The sequence below is a fragment of the Panthera leo genome, chromosome D3 (assembly GCF_018350215.1).
Source record: "Panthera leo isolate Ple1 chromosome D3, P.leo_Ple1_pat1.1, whole genome shotgun sequence".
Taxonomy (NCBI): domain Eukaryota; kingdom Metazoa; phylum Chordata; class Mammalia; order Carnivora; family Felidae; genus Panthera; species Panthera leo.
Window position 1 is genome coordinate 5,647,537 of NC_056690.1, and position 17,410 is coordinate 5,664,946.

Sequence of the window (17,410 nt, forward strand, 5' to 3'; positions counted from 1 at the left end):
TGCACATTTTATTAAGATAATCAATCAAGTTCTTAAGTTATTTTTGTTAATCGGACTCTCTGGAGAGAACATGCACCGGGTGTAGACATATAAAAATAGATCAGGCACTTGCCTCTCTTGGACGTAGGTTCCGGGTTGTTCTCTCACCCCCACCCCCACCATGTGGGAGAGCCTTTCTGCCCCCCGTCGTGGGGGATGAACAAGGGAGTGGGAGGGGAGTCCCCTTACCCACCGGGTCCATTCAGGCCAGAGGGCCCCTCCGAGGCCACACTGGGGAGTTTCTGGGGCACCCGTCCCGGGCAGCACCAGACCGTGGCCCCTGGCTCCCCGCCTGCCCTGGCAGCACGTGCGACGGGGGCCCAGCAGCACTGGGGACAGCGCGTGTGGGATCACCGCGTGTGGAAGCGGGCGGCCTGACCCAGGGCAGCCACCGCCACGGCATCTCGTTAAGCAGCTGGGCCCGGAGCCCCACGCAGGTGACGGCGGACGTTCCGAGAGCTTCGATGCCTCCCCTTGGCGCCTGGCGGGAAGGCTCTGGCGCGAGAGTCCCGATCCTGGAGAGGTTGCGCGGACAGAGGTTAGCAGGGACGCCCTGGGGGCGAGGCTCCCGACGCGGAGCGCCAAGGCCTCAGTTGAGGCGGGCCGTGCCCGAAAGCCTCCGCCCCGGCACACGGCCAACAGCTGCGGCAAGGTCTCTACCAGCGCTGGCCCTGGCCTCACCGGCGGGCCTTTGCCCGCCCTCCTGGCTCAGCCGCCACCAGAGGGCGCTGGCCCGCTCTGGAGACCCCTCTTCCCAGGAAGCGAGGGTGCCTGGACGGCACGTGGCCTGGGAGCCAGGCCACCAGCCCCGGTCCGACGGGGTGGCCGGGGTCTCGGGGGGCGGCGCCAGTCCCTCCGACCGAGGCTGGTCTCCGCCCTAAGGGCCCGCCGCGGTCCGGTCGCACGCCTTCTTCTCTCGGGGACCCCCGGGGGTGGGGGGGCCACCCCACCTACCGCAAGCCCCGCCCCCCGCCCCGGTCCGGAGCGCTTCGGGGAGCCACGCCCATGCCGCGTCCCCCGCTGTCGTGCCCACGGAACAGACGTGGTCACCGAGTCCACCCCACCTCCCTCGTGCCCGGCTCCAGGCTGAGCCACGCGGTGCGTCCTTGGGGGCCCCCCCGGCCCAAGGTCGCTGCGGGGTCGGGGGTGGGCGGCCCCGCCCGGTCAGAGCGCCGCGGGCCCCAGGAGGAGCTGCACGCTGGACGTGAAGCGGCGGCTGGGCCGGCCCAGGCTGCAGTGCAGGGTGGTCCGGAAAGTGCTCCTGGCGCGCTTGGGGAAGATGATGGTGGTGCTGCGGAAGTGCAGGGCGCGGGGCCGCGGCTCCAGGGTCAGCTGGCTGCGGTAGTTGCGCCACGTGCAGTTGGGCGCCGCCACGATGGTCTCGCTGTAGGCCGTGACCGTGGGCACGGGCGCGTAGAAGACATTGTCCCGGAAGTGCCTCTCGGAGGCGTACTTGACCTCGGAGTTGCAGCTGGGGCGGGGCGGGCGGGAGAGGCAGGGTGAGCCCGGACGGGGGCGGGCCCGTCACCCCGGGCCCCCCCTCCGCTCCCGGCCCCCCCCCCCCCCCCCGCCCCCGCGCGGTCCAGGGCCGGGAGCTCCGTGAACCGGACCCTCCACACCACCGGGCTCTTCCCAGATGTCGAGGCCACAGGCCAAAGAAGGGCAGAGGGGGCTTGCCAGCTTGGAGAAAGGGCTCGAAAGAGGTGGGACCGCTCAGTGCAACAGGTGACCCCGATTGGATGCCGAGTTGGGCTAAAAGTATGCCCTAAGAGGACATTTGGGGACAACGGATGAAATGTGACTGTGCAGGGAGGAGGAGGGCGGTGGGGTTCTGCCCTCGACCGTGCTGAGCTTGATGGCCTTCTGTCACTACGTGAGAGGATGTCCCTGTTCTTAGGAGGGCACTAGATCTAGGATGCCATCAACTTCCTCTCAAATGGGTCAGAAAAAAAGTTTCTTCTACGTAGAGGGGGAGAGTTTGCAGATGTCCGAGCAAACGGGCCAAAATGCAAACCAGTGAATCCGTTTAACGGAGCACACGGGGCTCCTTGGCCCCTCCCTGCAACTTTTCTGAAACTTGGAAATGACATCAAAATAAGTTTCCCCCAAAAGCAGCCTCAGCACCCCCTAGATGAGCGACCCCCTCCCTACGAGTGACCAGCAGCCCCTGTCAGTGGCCCACGGCCCCTGCTTCCAGAACTCCCAGAACCAAACTGGAAGCAGAAGTCGCCCAAGGGTGGGGATTTTAGCCTCGTCCCCCACCCCACCCCTACAGGTGATGGGCTCCCCTCGATCCTCACCGCACCCCCACAGATAAGCCCCCCGTCCCCCACCACACCCCCATAGATGATCAGTTCCAGAAGGGAACAAGGCAGCCCTCATCCACCCTCGAGGGGGCGGCTGAAAGTCTCAGTTGGCATTTAAATAACGAGGGGAGAACAAACTGTAGAGTAGAGCCATCTGTCTCCTGCGACCACATCCAGAGCTGGAGGGGCAGGAGGCAGGGTCTCCCTGGCTGGCCCGGGGTGACGTGGACAAATCTGAGAGTCCTGCGGCTATGCGGGCGAGACCCATGGCCCCTGGACTCCACCTTCTGGAACGCTGAGCCTCAGAAGCCCTCTTAGGAGGGCAAATCCATGGAGGAAAGCTCCCGGCGGGGTCACCTAACCCAGATGTCCTGCACGTGGGACACCCCTAAGCCACGTGCGGTGCAAGGACTCCCGAGTAGACAAAGGAGAGCTACGGTCCCAGGAACACAGACGAAGCCCGCATTCACGTGACCCCTGGGGCAGCCTGCGCTGAAAAGGGGGTCCCACGTTGCCTGCGTGGTTCAGCCACAGATACCAGAGAAATCTGGCAGGACGGGAGGAGGGAGGGAGGGAGGCACGTTGGGCGTGTGAGTGTTGGCCACGGTGCAAACATTCTGGAAGGTTGGATTAAAATAAAATCAGCCAGACTTGGGGAGAAGGGTGGTGGGGATGTGGCCGGAAGCAGACCGGGGACAGAGAAGGGACCCTCGGGTCACGGTCTCTTAGAATCAGTTCATCTGTGGCCACGTACACGGTCTTGCCTCCTCAGGGAGCAGCGCTCAGAGTCGGGGGGAGCCTGCTGGGCCCGCAGGCCGGTCCCCGCACCCTAGACAGCACCGGCCGCGCCCCCGCCCCGCCCAGCAGCCCCACTCACCGGATCTCGTGCGTGGGCTCCGGGTGCACCTCAATGCTCTCCCCGAAGGACACAGGCAGCATCCGGGGCCTCATCTCGAGCGCTGGGGAACTCGGGGGCAGGGCCGGGGGCTGCGGGGAGAGCCACGGACACGGGGTTACGCAGCCCTTTGGGACTGTGGCCTCAGCTCCCCACTGGGCACAAGGGGGCCGCCCCAGCCCTGGGTCGGTCCAGAAGCCTGCCCTGTGGGGTCCCTGGCACGGCCCACGGCTCCCCACCCACCGGCCTGCCCCCCCCCCCAGGTTCCCAGACACCCACACGCAGGGATGTGGGAAGGGCCTCTTTCTGCAACCCCCAGCTCACACCACACGGGAGGGGTCTGAGCTCAGGGCCCCGCAGGCCGCCCTCTGGTGACACCGTAGCTGGGAGCTCGTGAGACGCTGAAACCGGGTGGTCCTCGCTCCTGACCCTGCCTAGCGCAGCCCGAGGCTGAGGGCAGCACCCGCCCCCTGCTCCCCGGGGCTGTGATACATCTGCTGGGAGGGACACGCAGGTGGGAACATCCTCGGGAAGTGGCCGAAACCTGACTCATCGGGTAGCTCACGGCGGTCCCCTCGGGGCTCGGCCACAACCTCAAGCCATACTTCACCCCATTCCTTAGGTCAGAGACGTTGGGACCCCGGCTGCAGGGGGGCGGGGCCTGGAGCCGGGGCCTGCACATGTCCGCACGCCAGCACTCAGCCCTCTCTCCTCCCTCATTTACTTCCCAGCGTGGCCAGCGAGGCTCAAACACCAGCCTGGCCGTCCGCGAGCTGCAGCCCTCTGCCGTCCCCCTGTGTGCGGGCAGCCACGCTTCCCAGCCCCCTGTCGGGGAGGGGCGCACACAGGTGCCTGTGACACGTGTCACCTCCGGGCCCGGGATGTCACGCCAGCGTGAGGGCCTCTGCGGCCAACCTTGCCTTCTGGCGGAAGGCTCAAGATGGAGGCCGTGTCGCCTGAGACCCCCCGGTTCCTCTGAAAGGCAGACCACCGGGGTCTCGACATCACGGTCAGCCCGCGACGAACACGGAGGGACGGCCAGAAGGAAACCTCTGCCGTCTGGGTACCACTGCACATTCGGGCATGTTTGTTACACAGCATTACCCGGTGTAAGTAGCCCAGGCCGTGTAACCGTCGTCCCCACGCCAGGCCACCCCCCGGCCCGCGTCTGCTCTAACTCCACGGGCCCACGCCGAGCACTCGGTGAGCTCGGGCGGGGGACACGGCTGTGGGTCTTTCCTTCGGCTCACGTACTGAGCGCCTATGTGCTGTCCTGGGGTCCACGCTGTGCTGCCACGGTGAACGGAGAATTCGGTGTCCTTGTTCCTATGGGGCTCGCCGCCTGGATCCTCCTCTAGTCTGCAAACGGTCCCCCAAGCAGGCTAACATCCCAACTGTGGTGAGGGCTGCAGTCACTGGGGCTCCGAGGGCCCCGGGAAGAGGGGGCGTTGACCATCGGGAGATCGAGGAGGGCTTCCCCGCAGAAGTGACCCCTGACGTGGGATCTCAAGGACGAAGCGGAGTTGAACCCTGGCCCCACGGGTCGCGTGTCCTGGGACCCAGCCCCGCACAGCACCCGACACCAGCACACCTCCTGCCCCGCTCCGCCTGCTGGGACCCACCGGGGAGGGGGACGGGGGAGCCGAGTCCCCCGGGTGCCCGTCCGTCGCTGCCCAGTCCCCGGCCCCTGCCGTGTCCCCTTTCCACGTGCACTCTGAACGGGCTCAGTCTTCAGAACTGACTCGCCTTCCTTTTCGCTCCAACGCCTGCCTGAGCCCCGCCCGAGGCAGGTCTGTCCTCAAAGCCTGGGGTCACGTGTAAATCACGTGCCTACACCTGACCCACTCGGAGGGAGCTTTTCAGTGCCCCTCCTGAAACCCCCACGCTCTGGGGACGCTGCTCTTGGGCTGCCCTGCCCGCGGCAGTGGCCGCTTAGCTGCACGGGGTGACCGCGGTTTAACCTGATGAAAAACCGGCAAATGACAGATCCCGTTCCTCGGTCGCCCTGGCTGCACTACGAGTGCTCACAGGCACAGGCGGTCGTGGTCCGTTGCAGATCTAGAACATTCTCCCTACGGCAGGACGCTCTCTTGGACCATACCGTCCTAAAGGGTATTAGTTTACCTACTGTTTGGAGGGACCTCGTACACAGGAGTGAGGGCTCAGCCCGCAGGCCAGCCCCCGCCCCTACGGGGGACAAGACGGGACCGACTTGAGATTTCCTGTTCCCGTCCCCCCCCCGCCCAGGTCCTCCCGGCCCTCGCCTGGATGAGGATAAGTCACAGCGGCCGGCCGATGCTTTCCGAGCTCCGTGCGTTCGCTCATCCACAGGAGAGCTACGTTGGACCCCCATTTTATAGATGCTGAAACAGAGGCCCAGAGTGACGAACTTGCTCGAGGCCGTACAGCCAGGAAGAGGCAGAACGAGGGTCCGAACACTGGGGTCTGGCTCCACGGTCCCACGATCTCACTCCTGCTCCCGGGCTCTCTCTCTCACCCGTGGGACCGGCACCGGGGCCCCAGGGCCTGCCCTGTGACGACGCTCAGAGCAGGCTTTGCCCTTCGCACACAGGATCAGGGCACTTCCTGCACGGGCCTCCGCCCGCGTATCCCTCGGCCACGCTCCCGCTGCCTCTGTGCCTCGGTTCGTGCTGCTTCCTGCACTGGGAATGTCTTTCTGGTTCCTTCTCGCTTAGTCCGGTGCGGCGCAACCCAGGCATCACCTCCCTGCCTGCCCACACCCTCTCCGGGGTCCCTGGGGCTCCCATCTGCTGCCTCCGTTGCTGTGACCCCTTTGCGTGTCTGTCACCCCCAGGCCGGGGGCTCTGTAAGGTTCGGGACCCGAGGGGCTGTCTAACCCAGGGCTGGGCACCCCCCAGCGCCTGTGCCGTTGAGAATTGAGAACTCACACGTGCCAAGAAGCCCCGCTGACTTGTTAGCCCCAAGGCCAGGTCCAAGCCTGTGCGGTATCCGCACAGGTACTCGAAGCCCCTCCCCGGCCCATCACAGTGTTCCAGAGTGCCCCATGCCTCGCTGGCATTTACAGAGTGAGCGGCCCACAAAGGGCCAACGTCTGCCCCCTTCCTGGGCACGGCGGGTGGAATAACGCCCCAGAGATGTGCATGCCCTAATTTACCCAAGAACTGTGATGTGCTAAGGTCAGGGGCCCGAGATGGGGAGGGGCCCCTGGGCTACCTGGCGGCCCGGTGTGATGGCAGGGGGGGTGTCCTCACCCAAGAGAGGCAGGGGGCCGGAGTCAGATTGCAAATGCTGCACTGTTGCCTCAGGATGGGGGGAAGGGGCCGCCAGCCAAGGGATTCAGGCAGCCTCTGGAAGGTGACAAAGACAAGGAGCAATTCTCCCCTGGGCCCTTCCAGAAAGGAGCGGAACCAGTCCTCGATTTTAGCCTGTAAGACCCACGGTAGACGTCTGACTTTTTGGAACCGTGAAGGAATACATTTCAGTTGCTATAAGCCACCACGCGGCCGTCTGTCACGGCAGCAATGGGAAGCCGATACACCTTGTGACTCGGGCCAGACAACCCCCCTCTCTGGCCAGCGGCCTCCTGGTGCCTGGAGTGGGTGACAGGTCGCAGTGAGGCCTGAGTCCAAGCACGGACTCAGTGCCTGGCACCGAGTAAACGCTGTTTAAGAACTGGCTGTATCAGGAGTCCTCCCTCACATGAAGGTTCGGGGTGGGGAGTCCTCCCTGGAGACGGGCACAAGCCACACCCTTGTGAGCTCTGAGTCGACGTTGCTTCTACCTTTCCAGACTGAATTTAAAGGGGGGGGGGGGACAGTGACAAGATTTGAGGCACTTCTGGCATCCTCCCTGGCCCATCTGGTTGAGCCAACTGACCCAGCTCTGAAACTCCGTGACTTGATGCTTTTAAAAAGAATGCTCTCTCCCCAAAGGCATTATCTGCAGACTGGCGTTTTCGCAAATGTGTACGTGTGTCTGCTGAGCCCCCGCTGTTTGCTGAGCACCTACAGTGCACCGAACGCCTACCGGGTACCAGACCCGGTGAGGGTTGGATGCGGCACAGTGCCTCTCAGGGCGCCTACTTGTTCAAGAGCGGATGACCTGCGGCCACAGAAGAAAACAGAAGATGAGGCAGGCGTGCGAGGGGATGGGAACACGGGCCCTAAGGTTTCTGGAGGGGTTTCTTCTGTCCAGATCAGCGGAAGGACTGGAAACAGAGTGAGGAAGCCTGAGGCTGGTTTTAATCACCCCACACTGCTCTCCCCACCCCTCCCCTACGAGTGGGAGTGGGAAAGACTCACTCCCACGCTGGGGAGCAGGGAAGATAGCTCGGCGAGGCAGGGCCTTCGAGGCGCTCTCGGAGCGGACCAGTTCGATCCCCCTGGGGTCGACCCAGGATAAAGAAACCTGCCGGACCTTCTGGTACCTCCCCGAGCGCCCCGCGAGAGCAGCCCCATTCCGGCCGGATCTCGCTCCCCGACTGGCTGCCAGGAGAGGAGACAAGGCTCACTTCACAGGCTGGGCGGGGAGGCTGGAGCTCTGGGCACGGTTTTCCAAAGGGCCCCAGTGGAAAAACATCTAAAACCGACCCAAACTGGAGAAGCCAGCGAGAACCCAGACACGGGCTGGCATCCAGCGGGCCTGGGTGGCCAGACGGCTCCAGAAGTCACCGCCGAGGCCCCAGGACAGCCTCGCGGGGCTCCAGGGACAGACACAAAGGGAAGACAGCGGCAGCCCGCAGCACCTGGCCTCCCCGGCTGCCACCGGCCTGTCCGGAAGCTCAAAGCTGAGTCTTTCTGGATGCAGGGTTATGTGAACAGCAAAATGGCAATGCCAGCCAGCCCCACGGAATCCAGCCAGCCTGGAGCGGGGGCAAGGAAAGCAAGTCTCGCGGCCAAGGAAGCACGCCGCTGGCCCCAGAAGGCTCCTCAGAGACCGGGTCACATTCTGCTGAGAGTCACTGGGAGTGGGGGATGGGGAGAGGCTGGGGGAGGGGTGGGCCCAGGGCTGCTGCGCCTGCTCGACCAGCCATGGGCCTGCCTGGAGCAAAGGAAGCCCCCAGGCAGCCCACCGCCCTCACCCGCCCCCCAGATCCTTTCCCCCCGGAAGCCTGGATTCTTGTTCTACCCTAAAGAGAACCCACTGGGAGCCCCCCAGCCGGCTGCTGTCTGTGCCTCAGTCTGTCCACCTATAAAATGAGGCTGTGCCATTTGTGAGGCCTACACCGCAGGGCTGGCCAGGGACCTGGCGGGATTCAGGTCCCTTTGCGGCTCTGGGAGGCAGGGGAGGAACGAGTGAGTCCCATGCACGGATGAGACCGGACCAGCCCAGACCCCCTGGATGCTGCCCCCTGCACCCCGGTGGATGGATGGATGGGCACAGCTGGTCCAGCCCCCAGCTGGGAGGCCCCCGCTGTAGCCTGGGGAGCAGGCTGGCCCTCTGGTCTCCCGGGCAGGTGGCGGGTGGGGGGACCAGGGCGGGTCTCAGAGGGAGCAGGAGCCGGAGGCCCCACCTGCCTCAGCCTGTGACTCACGCGCCCTCCCCGGGAGCGGCCGGGGCGAGGGCAAACGCTCACTGGCCCAGGTACGGACGCACCCGGGGGCTTTGGGGCACGCCCCTCCTGGCTGCCCTACAGCCACGGCCCACGGCACCGCCAAGAAAGATAACTGCTGGGTTGTGAGAGCTCGGTGCCATGCGGCGACAGCCCAGCCCGACCGGGGGTCCCGGCCCGGCTGCCAGGGACACGCAGGGACAGCTCAGCGGTGTTGGTGCCCGGCCCCGGGTGACGCCCGGTGGCCATGAGCTTTCTGTTCCATCAGGGAGCTACAAGCCCCACCAGTGGAGCACGTGTGACAGCAGGAGGGGTCCAGGGCCCCCCCACCCCCGCCGCTGCTCCTGGAGAGAGAGGGACCACCAGGGATACCCCCCTCCTCCGCCGGTGACACAGGGGAGTGTCCTCACCAAAGCCACGTGGAACATTTACAACAGCTAAAACGGCCCGGTCTTCGGGTCACTGACCTCAACGGCCTGTGATGGCTTTCGTTGCTATTCGAAATAAACCTGATCGTCTTCGGTGTGCATTTGGGATTTGCTGCCCTTGAACCTTCACCCATGAGGACAGTGATCCAAGGAGGAGGTATTCAGGGGTTCTCACGCTCCTTAGGAAAGGCCTCGGGCAATGTGGCAAACCCCAGGACAGTTGAGGAGGGGGTTCCTTGGGCTCACTGCCCTTCGGCCACATGGCACAAGAGAGGAGCTGGACGGGCCTGGCTGGGGGAGCCCAGGAGACCCCGAACGGAGCAGAGCGCTCCCTGGAGAGTCAGGAAGCGTCATGGGCCCAGCGCAGACCCCCACAGGCCCGGGGTCTGATACCCAAAGCAGCAAGACTAAGCAAACACAAACAGCAGGCTGGAGGCAGGGCTCAAGGCCCAGCCTGCGCCTGGGACAGCCGGCCAGACCCGAGCCAGCAGGAGGGTGGGTGGCAGGCTGGCTTGTGACCCCCACAAAGTATGTGACCTATTTGGAAAATAGGGTCTTTGCAAATACGATCAAGTTAAGATGAGCTCCTCCTCCTGGACAAGGCCGGGCCCTAAATCCAGTGACGGGTGTCCTCGTACGAGGAAAACCACGGGACGCACACATAGGGCAGACAGCCACGTGGAGACGGGGCAGGATTTGCACACCAGCCGGCCACCACCGAAAGCTAGGACAGATGCATGAGAGCGGCCCGCCCCCGGAGCCTTTGGAGGGAGTGTGGCCCAGCTGACACCTGCCTTCCGACCTCTGGCTCCGGAACTGCGAGAGGGAATGGCTGTCGTTTTGAGCCCCGGGCTATGACTTGGCCACAAGGGCCCAGGAAGCCAGCACAGGCACCTGAAGGTTCTGCCGGCGAACCTTCAGGTGCCTGTGAAACGGCGAAAGCCATTTATCCCCAGAAGGTGCTCCCTGCTGGCCCCCCTCCCCTCCGGAGTGCCTGGGGGGTGTGGGCTGCTTTGTCTCCTTTTCAGACGAAAGCTAGAGAGCCTCTCACACAGGTGGGCCTGCCGCTGAGGCTGAGGTGAGGGGACCTTGCCAGAGGCCGATTCATCCCGGGTTAAGCAGACAGGGGCTGAACAGAGGCCCCAGTGTTTCTGGCTCTTCCTCCCCTCCCTCCTCCCAACCTCCCTTTCCGCAGATGGGCTCCTCCTACCTTGGCCTCACACACCTGGCCCTTTTCCACCTGGGTTTGCTCACACCGTCACTAGTCGGGGACACACCCATGAGCCCGCAAGGGGGCCATGGGGACTGACCTCTGTCTCAGTTCATCTGTCCATCCATCCATCCATCTGTACACTTGTTAATCTGTCCATTTGTCCATCTGTCCATCCATCCATCCATCCATCCAACCATCCATCCATCCATTTATCCGTCCATCCGTCCATCCATCCGTCCATCCATCCATCCATCCAACCAACCATCCATCCTTTTATCCGTCCATCCATCCATCCAACCATCCATCCATTTATCCATCCATCCATCTGTCCATCCATCCATCCATCCATCCGTCCATCCATCCATTTATCCGCCCATCCAACCATCTGTCCATCCATCTGTCCATCCATCCATCCATTTATCTGTCCATCCGTCCATCCATCCAACCATCCATTTATCCGTCCATCTGTCCATCTGTCCATCCATCCATCCATTTATCCATCCATCCATCCATCCATCCATCCATCCATCCATCCATTTATCCGTCCATCCATCCAACCATCCATTTATCCGTCCATCTGTCCATCCATCCGTCCATCCATCCATCCATCCAACCATCCATCCATCCATCCATTTATCCATCCATCTGTCCATCCATCCGTCCATCCATCCACCCAACGATCCATCCATCCATCCATTTATCCATCCATCCATCCATCCATCCATCCGTCCATCCATCCATCCGTCCATTTATCCGTCCATCCATCCATCCATCCATCCATCCATCCATCCATTTATCCGTCCATCCGTCCATCCATCCAACCATCCATTTATCCGTCCATCTGTCCATCCATCCGTCCATCCAACCATCCATCCATCCATCCATTTATCCATCCATCTGTCCATCCATCCGTCCATCCATCCACCCAACGATCCATCCATCCATCCATTTATCCATCCATCCATCCATCCATCCATCCATCCATCCATTTATCCATCCATTCATCCATCCATCCATCCATCCATCCACTTATCTGTCCATCCATCCATCCATCCATCCATCCATCCATCCATCCATCCACTTATCCATCCATCCATCCATCCATCCAGCCATCCATCTGTCCATCCATCCATCCATCCATCCATCCACTTATCTGTCCATCCATCCATCCATCCATCCATCCATCCATCCATCCACTTATCCATCCATCCATCCATCCATCCAGCCATCCGTGCAAGCATTCATTCATCTGTCCATCTGTTTTTCCACCCTTCCATCCTTCCCAACCCCGGGCACAAACCCCCTAAATCCCTACCTCCCTCCGTTATCCTTGGTTTCACCATCATGGTCCAGAAACAGAAATGAGAAGAGCCAGGACTCCTGGAGGCACGGAGGGAGGGGTGCCAGCCACCATCCTGAAGCGGCTGTGACCATGGGTGTTCTCCAAGGGCTGGGCAGTCCCGGGAAGCTTCCCGGGTGGGGCGCAGAACCTCGCTCCCAACCTCTAGTTCTGCCTACATCTGGCCCCCAGGGCTCCCTTCAGAGTCTGGTCCAGGGAACCAGAACCTCATCCTTAGGGAAATCCTCAGGCGTGCCACTCAGAAGTACAATCGACGTAGAAACAGAGTCGGGAGATGGGATGGGGCGCCAGGAGCCATGCGTGAAGGAGCCCAGGGCAGGAGAACCCTATCTGAGTAGGAAACAGCCCCGACCTGTCGCCTCCTGTCACCACTACACGGCGGGCCGGGTCCCTCATGCGCCACGGACTCAAGACCTGTCCACATCTCACTCACCCCAGTGGCGGCTGTTCTCTCAAATGTGCACCCACAGAGCAAGGCCCGAGACCCCAGATGCTGTCTGTGGCCACCCTGAGGGCACGGGCTTTTCAGGGCTGGTTCCCTGAACCGCCCGTGTTCACGGGATGGGGGGAGACGGCATCTGATGCACAGCCCCCCTCACCCCCACAGACAGCTCGTCCCGCTCCCCAGTGCCCCTCGATCCCCACAGCTCAGCCGGGCAGGCCAGGGAGGAGGGACAGAGGACAGGGGTGTCTGCCCCACCTCGGGCTGGAGGCCCAGGCACTGGGAGTTCGAGGGAAGCATGGACAGACGGCCTGTGTCTTGCTCACGCGGGGTCCCTCGCCTGGCCTGGCTCAATCATCTGCCGGATGAGAGCAGCTGATGGGCGAGCCCTCTGGCCCACAGGCAGCCCTGGCCGTCCCCGTGTCCTGCAGGAGAGCAGGGCACCCACGTGGGGGCAAGCCCCACATGGATCCTATTCCTCAGGGCATAGGATCTAGGCAGTCAAGTCTGATTTGGGTTTCTAATTTGAGGGCTTGTGAAGCCTCGGGATGCCTTTTGAAAGATGCAAATAAAAAATCACAAGCGCGTTTTTAAAAGACCAGACGAAATGTTAACTTTCTGACCTCAGCTTGGCTCCCAAGTCCCTGCTCTGGCCTCTGCCAGCCTCCTCGCTGCTCCTTGAATGCGCCTATCTTGTTCCCACCTCAGGACCTTTGCACGTGCCATCCTCCCGGACTGGCACACACTTCAGCCCCGTGACCACAAAGTCCACGCCCTCATTTTTTTTCTGGTTTCTGTTCACCATCACTTTCCTGACCACCCCGTCTATGCCACTGCACCCTTACCCAGCCTTCTGCCCGAACAACACGTATCGAGCCACATTTAAGTTGGTGACTGTCTCGCCCACGAGAACGCCAGTTCCAGGAGGGCAGGGACCTTGAACGTCCTGTTTGGTGCTATGTCGCCCAGGTCTCCAGAAAGGCACACAACATACAGTAGGTGCTCAGGAAGTACTGGGGGGGGGGGGGGGGTTGGTGAATGACCGATTCCTACATCTTTGTTTGCTTTGGCAATCACCAGAAACGTTACCATCTGCTCCAGAGAGGGAGCAGGAAAATCCCAAGGTCAAGGAGGGGTGGGGAGGTGCGTTCCCACCCAGCCTGGCCCCAGTGCCTCTGATGTCTTGGGTGAGGACAGTCTCACAACCAGCCGGACACCCAGCATGAATGGGCCGCTGTCCAGACGGCGAGTCCAGCCTCTTAAAAGGAAGTGAAGGGTGGGGCACGGGGCCTCCCGATGACATGAAGCGTGAGCGGACTTAACACGTGACTCCGGCAGAAGAAGCGGGGCGACGAGGCACTGAGGACCTCAGGGACCGGGGACTGGGGCCAGCACGCGCCTCCCACCCCTCCCCCACCCCCCGCTGGGACACGGGCCACCAGCGTTGGGGAAGCAGCGCCGGGCACTGGGGGTCAGAATCACCCCGTGCAGAACAGGCTGAAACCCAGACCCACGTGGCCTGGCACATGACACTGAGGGGCCACCAGAGGGAACCGGGCCCTGCTGGCCGCCTGCCCCTGCTTGCGCCTTTGAAACCGTCAGCTCCAAGAGGCAGGACGGGCTTCTGTCCCCCTCCCCAGAGATCGGCGGCCGAGATCCTGCCTACGTCTGCTCCTGGAAAGCGTCCTCGGTCCTCGGTGCCTCATCAGCGTGCAGGGTGTTGTTAAACACCAGATTAGCAACGCTCGCGGGAGCTGACCCTGACCGGGAGCTGGGGCGCCCTGTGGGTGAGGTGGGCGGGGCCCCGGCTGCAGGCCCCAGGGCTGACAAGAGGCTGCCCGGGGCTCCCATTGCCTCTCTTTTCATTAAAAGCAGCACCTCAAAACCCCATGGGTCCTCAAGCATTACGTTTTTTAGTGAAAATAATAAAGGTAACACACCCACACAGGTAGTTAATTAGCTATCTAATGAAGAGCAGCATAATGTAGGGTTTGAATGTAGAGCCTCCGCATCCAAACTCCCTGGGGCTCCGTCCCAGCAAGGCCACTTACCCACTGGGTGGCCTTGGGGAAGTGGCTTCAGCTTGTCCCTCTGGAAAATGGGGCTAACAAGGGCGCACAGTTCACTGGAGTATCGTGGAAAGCAAATGAGCCACAGGAAGTCGAGGGGTTAGGAGAGTTTCTGGCCCGTGGCAAGAGCTACCTAAACGTCAGATAATCATTACCTGTCCGGACATAGCCCCAGGTTTGCCTTCGAGCCAAATTAAAAGATCAGGGACAGCACGGTTCCATACCTGGGGTCTGGTTAGCAAGGAAGCGGGGGGAGAGAACACATAAAATCAACCAGAAGAGCCAAGACAAGTAAACCAGGCATGCTGGCCGGCCTGGCTGGCAGAGAAAGCTTCCGGAAAGCCCTCTTTAAGGAGGATTCCAGGTCGTCCAAAGAAGAAAGGGGAAGACCGGTTCCCTGTCCCTTTCCGAGCCCTGTCATGTAAGACACCGCAGCGATTGTACTCCCCAGGGTGCAACGCCTCCAACCAGCTGTCCCAGGTCGGAGACCCTCTTGCAGGAAAGCTTCCCCTTCAGACAGCAGGATGGATACATTCTACGGCAAACGGCCCGGGTCGGTCACCTCTGTCAACCCCCAGAGGTCCTCCATGCCCCTCCCGCGCCTCCCGCCCCAGCCCAAAGTTCAAATTCACCGTGTGATTTTGGTCTCGGGCGGCGGATCCCAAACCCCGCAGCACATCAGAATCATCCGGGGAAGTTTTCAAAGTCCTGACGCTCAGGTCAGAGCCTACCCCAGTCACACGAGAACGCCTGGAGGAGGGAGGCGGGAGGTGGGCGCGGGTATTGTTTAGAGATCTCCGAGGGAGGCCCACGCCCCGCCAAGTTTGGGACCCACGGGACCAGGGAGCAAGGGAGGCACCAGCGAAATTCGTGTCATGAGGCTGGAGGCAAGGAGCGCATTCCTTTCTGCTGCTGGGAGTATTTTCAGCTGGGGGGTGGGGGGGAGGCGATCCGTGCCCTGCACCAGGCGAGCATCGCGGGGGCCCCAGAAAAGTGGAGTGGGGCTGGAGCCACGCCAGCATGCACACTTGGCAGAAAAGACCTGGAGACACGCGGCGAGCGGGCGGGAACGGGGAAGCTGCCACCGACATTGTTAGCGACCTCCCAATTTCATCTTGTCCCTCCTCCGGGCCCGGAAGGTGCCGGATCCCACCCCCTTTACTCCGGGCCGCCCGGGCCACCCTGTCTCAGTCCGGCCGCCAGGATCCACTAAGACTCTTGGGTCTCCTGACCTGGGGTTCCGGCCTCTCCCCCCCCTGGGCACGCCTCATCTCCACGTCAACATCCCTCAACATCCAGAGAAGGAAGGGTTACCGCCTGGGGTGGGTTTAAAAAAAAGAAAAAAGAAAAAGAAAAAAGCTCTGGGGCCCGCAGCGCGGGAACAGTCGGCAGGGGACGGGGTCAGGAGCAGAAGGGACCCGGGAACGGAGGTCTCCAACAGGCTTCAGCCTGGGGCTCCAGCCCGCCCCGCCCGGAGCCAGCTTCTTCGGGGACTCCGGGCTCGTCCCTCCCCTGCCCTTCCTCGGCCGGCGGCAAGGCCAACCACTCCGTAGGGGGGGGGGCCGGCGCCGGGGAGAGAATTGCAGGCCCCGGGGTCGGGCTGCACCACCTCCGCCTCCGCGCCCCGGTCCCGCCGGGGTTGGGGGGGGGGGGTGGGGCGGGGGCGCGGCACCGGCCGACCCCGGGCCCCCTTCTGGGCCCGGGCCCGGGGGTGCGGCGGGGGCCCCGGCGCGGGTTCCGGGTTCGGCGCCCAGGCGCGTGCTTACCGCTCCGGCCTCGCCGGGTCCCGGGGGCTCCGAGGGCGCGCCGGCGCCCCCCGCGCGGGCGTCCGGGACGCCGGGCGCCAGGGAGTAGAAGGGCGGGCTGGGGCTGGGGCTGGGGGGCAGCCCGGAGTCGGGGCTGTCCAGCAAGCCCTCCCGGCTCTTCTCCTTGAGGCTCTCCTCCATGCCCTGCAGATGCAGGTGGCCGACCATGTCTGGGGGACGCGGGGCGCGGGCCCCCGGCTCCTCGGGGCGCCGCTCCACCGCGCTCCGGGGCCCGGGCCGGGCGGCGGGCCGAGGGCCGCGCGCCCGGGAACCTACGGGCAGAGCCGCGCGGGCGGCGCGTCGGGCCCGGCTCCCCGCGCCCCGGCCGCTCGGTGCGCGCCGCCTCCCGCGCCCCCGCCGCCCGGCCTCGCCTCCGCGCTCCGCCGCCGGCCCGCTCCGCACCTTCCCGGCCCGCGCCTCCTTTTCTAGGCGCCTCCTCCTCCCCTCCCCTCCCCTCCCCTCCCCTCCCCCGGCCCACCCCGCCCGCCGCCGCCGCCGCCGCCGGCCCGGGACCTGCACGGTTTCCCTGTGCCCCCCTCCCTGCACACCCCAGCGGCTGGGGGGGCGGCCCCCGAGTCATCCCGAGGGCTGGCGGTAGTCACGTTTGATGTGGCCCCTGGGGGCCTTCTCCGGGTCGCTGAGGTCAGAGTCCAAAACCTTTAGATTTGAGAAGGTCTGTAAGGTGCAACCCAGGCGCTGGAGCCTTCCAGACCCGCTCTTCAGCGCCTCCCTTCCCAAAGGGAGTGCCCACCCTTCGTTTGTGGTCAACCCCCGGGGACCCGCGTGGCAGTTATCGGGTTGCCCGAGGCCACCTGGGCCTTTGGCGGTGGAAGCCTTGGGAGGACACGGGGCGGGGGGCCGTCGGGCGGAGACTAGAAACCCTTCCTGGAACCCCGTCTGCATCTGTCCCTTCCCACAGTCGGCCCAAGCGCATTCGGGCTCCCTGACAGGGGTCTCCCATCCCCCCCCTTCCTCCCCAGGGAGAAGGGCCTGGTTCCCTTTTCTTCAGGGGACCCTCGACAGCTCCCCCCAGCTCCCAGACACTCACGTTCCCACAGACACCCCCACACCGCTCCCAGGGGCCCGGCCTTCCGTGCTGAGAGCGGAGAGCCCAGGGGCCCACACGTGGCTTTGCAAAGGGCAGGCCCGTGGGGAAGGGGGGAAGGCGGAGGGGAGCAGAGGCGAGAGGGAAGGTACGAACACGTGCGCCGGCTCCGGGTGCCAGGGTCTGCTCGTCCCCACCCTTAAAGCACGTTCCTCGGGTCAAGACTGATCAAGGCCCCCGCCGGGCCCTCAGCCTTGGGTAAGACAGCCTGGCCG

General features: G+C 63.5%; 1 protein-coding gene across 1 annotated transcript; it reads right to left on the reverse strand.

The window, feature by feature from the left end:
- Positions 1 to 16,258, reverse strand: LOC122203851 (refilin-A). The gene is made up of 3 exons (XM_042911012.1): positions 16,052 to 16,258; positions 3,223 to 3,332; positions 1 to 1,510 (listed from the first exon to the last, which is right to left on the reverse strand). Exons 1-3 carry the CDS (start codon positions 16,256 to 16,258, stop codon positions 1,204 to 1,206), a joined length of 624 nt encoding a protein of 207 aa, XP_042766946.1. The 3' UTR covers positions 1 to 1,203.
- Positions 16,259 to 17,410: the final 1,152 nt, after the last annotated feature.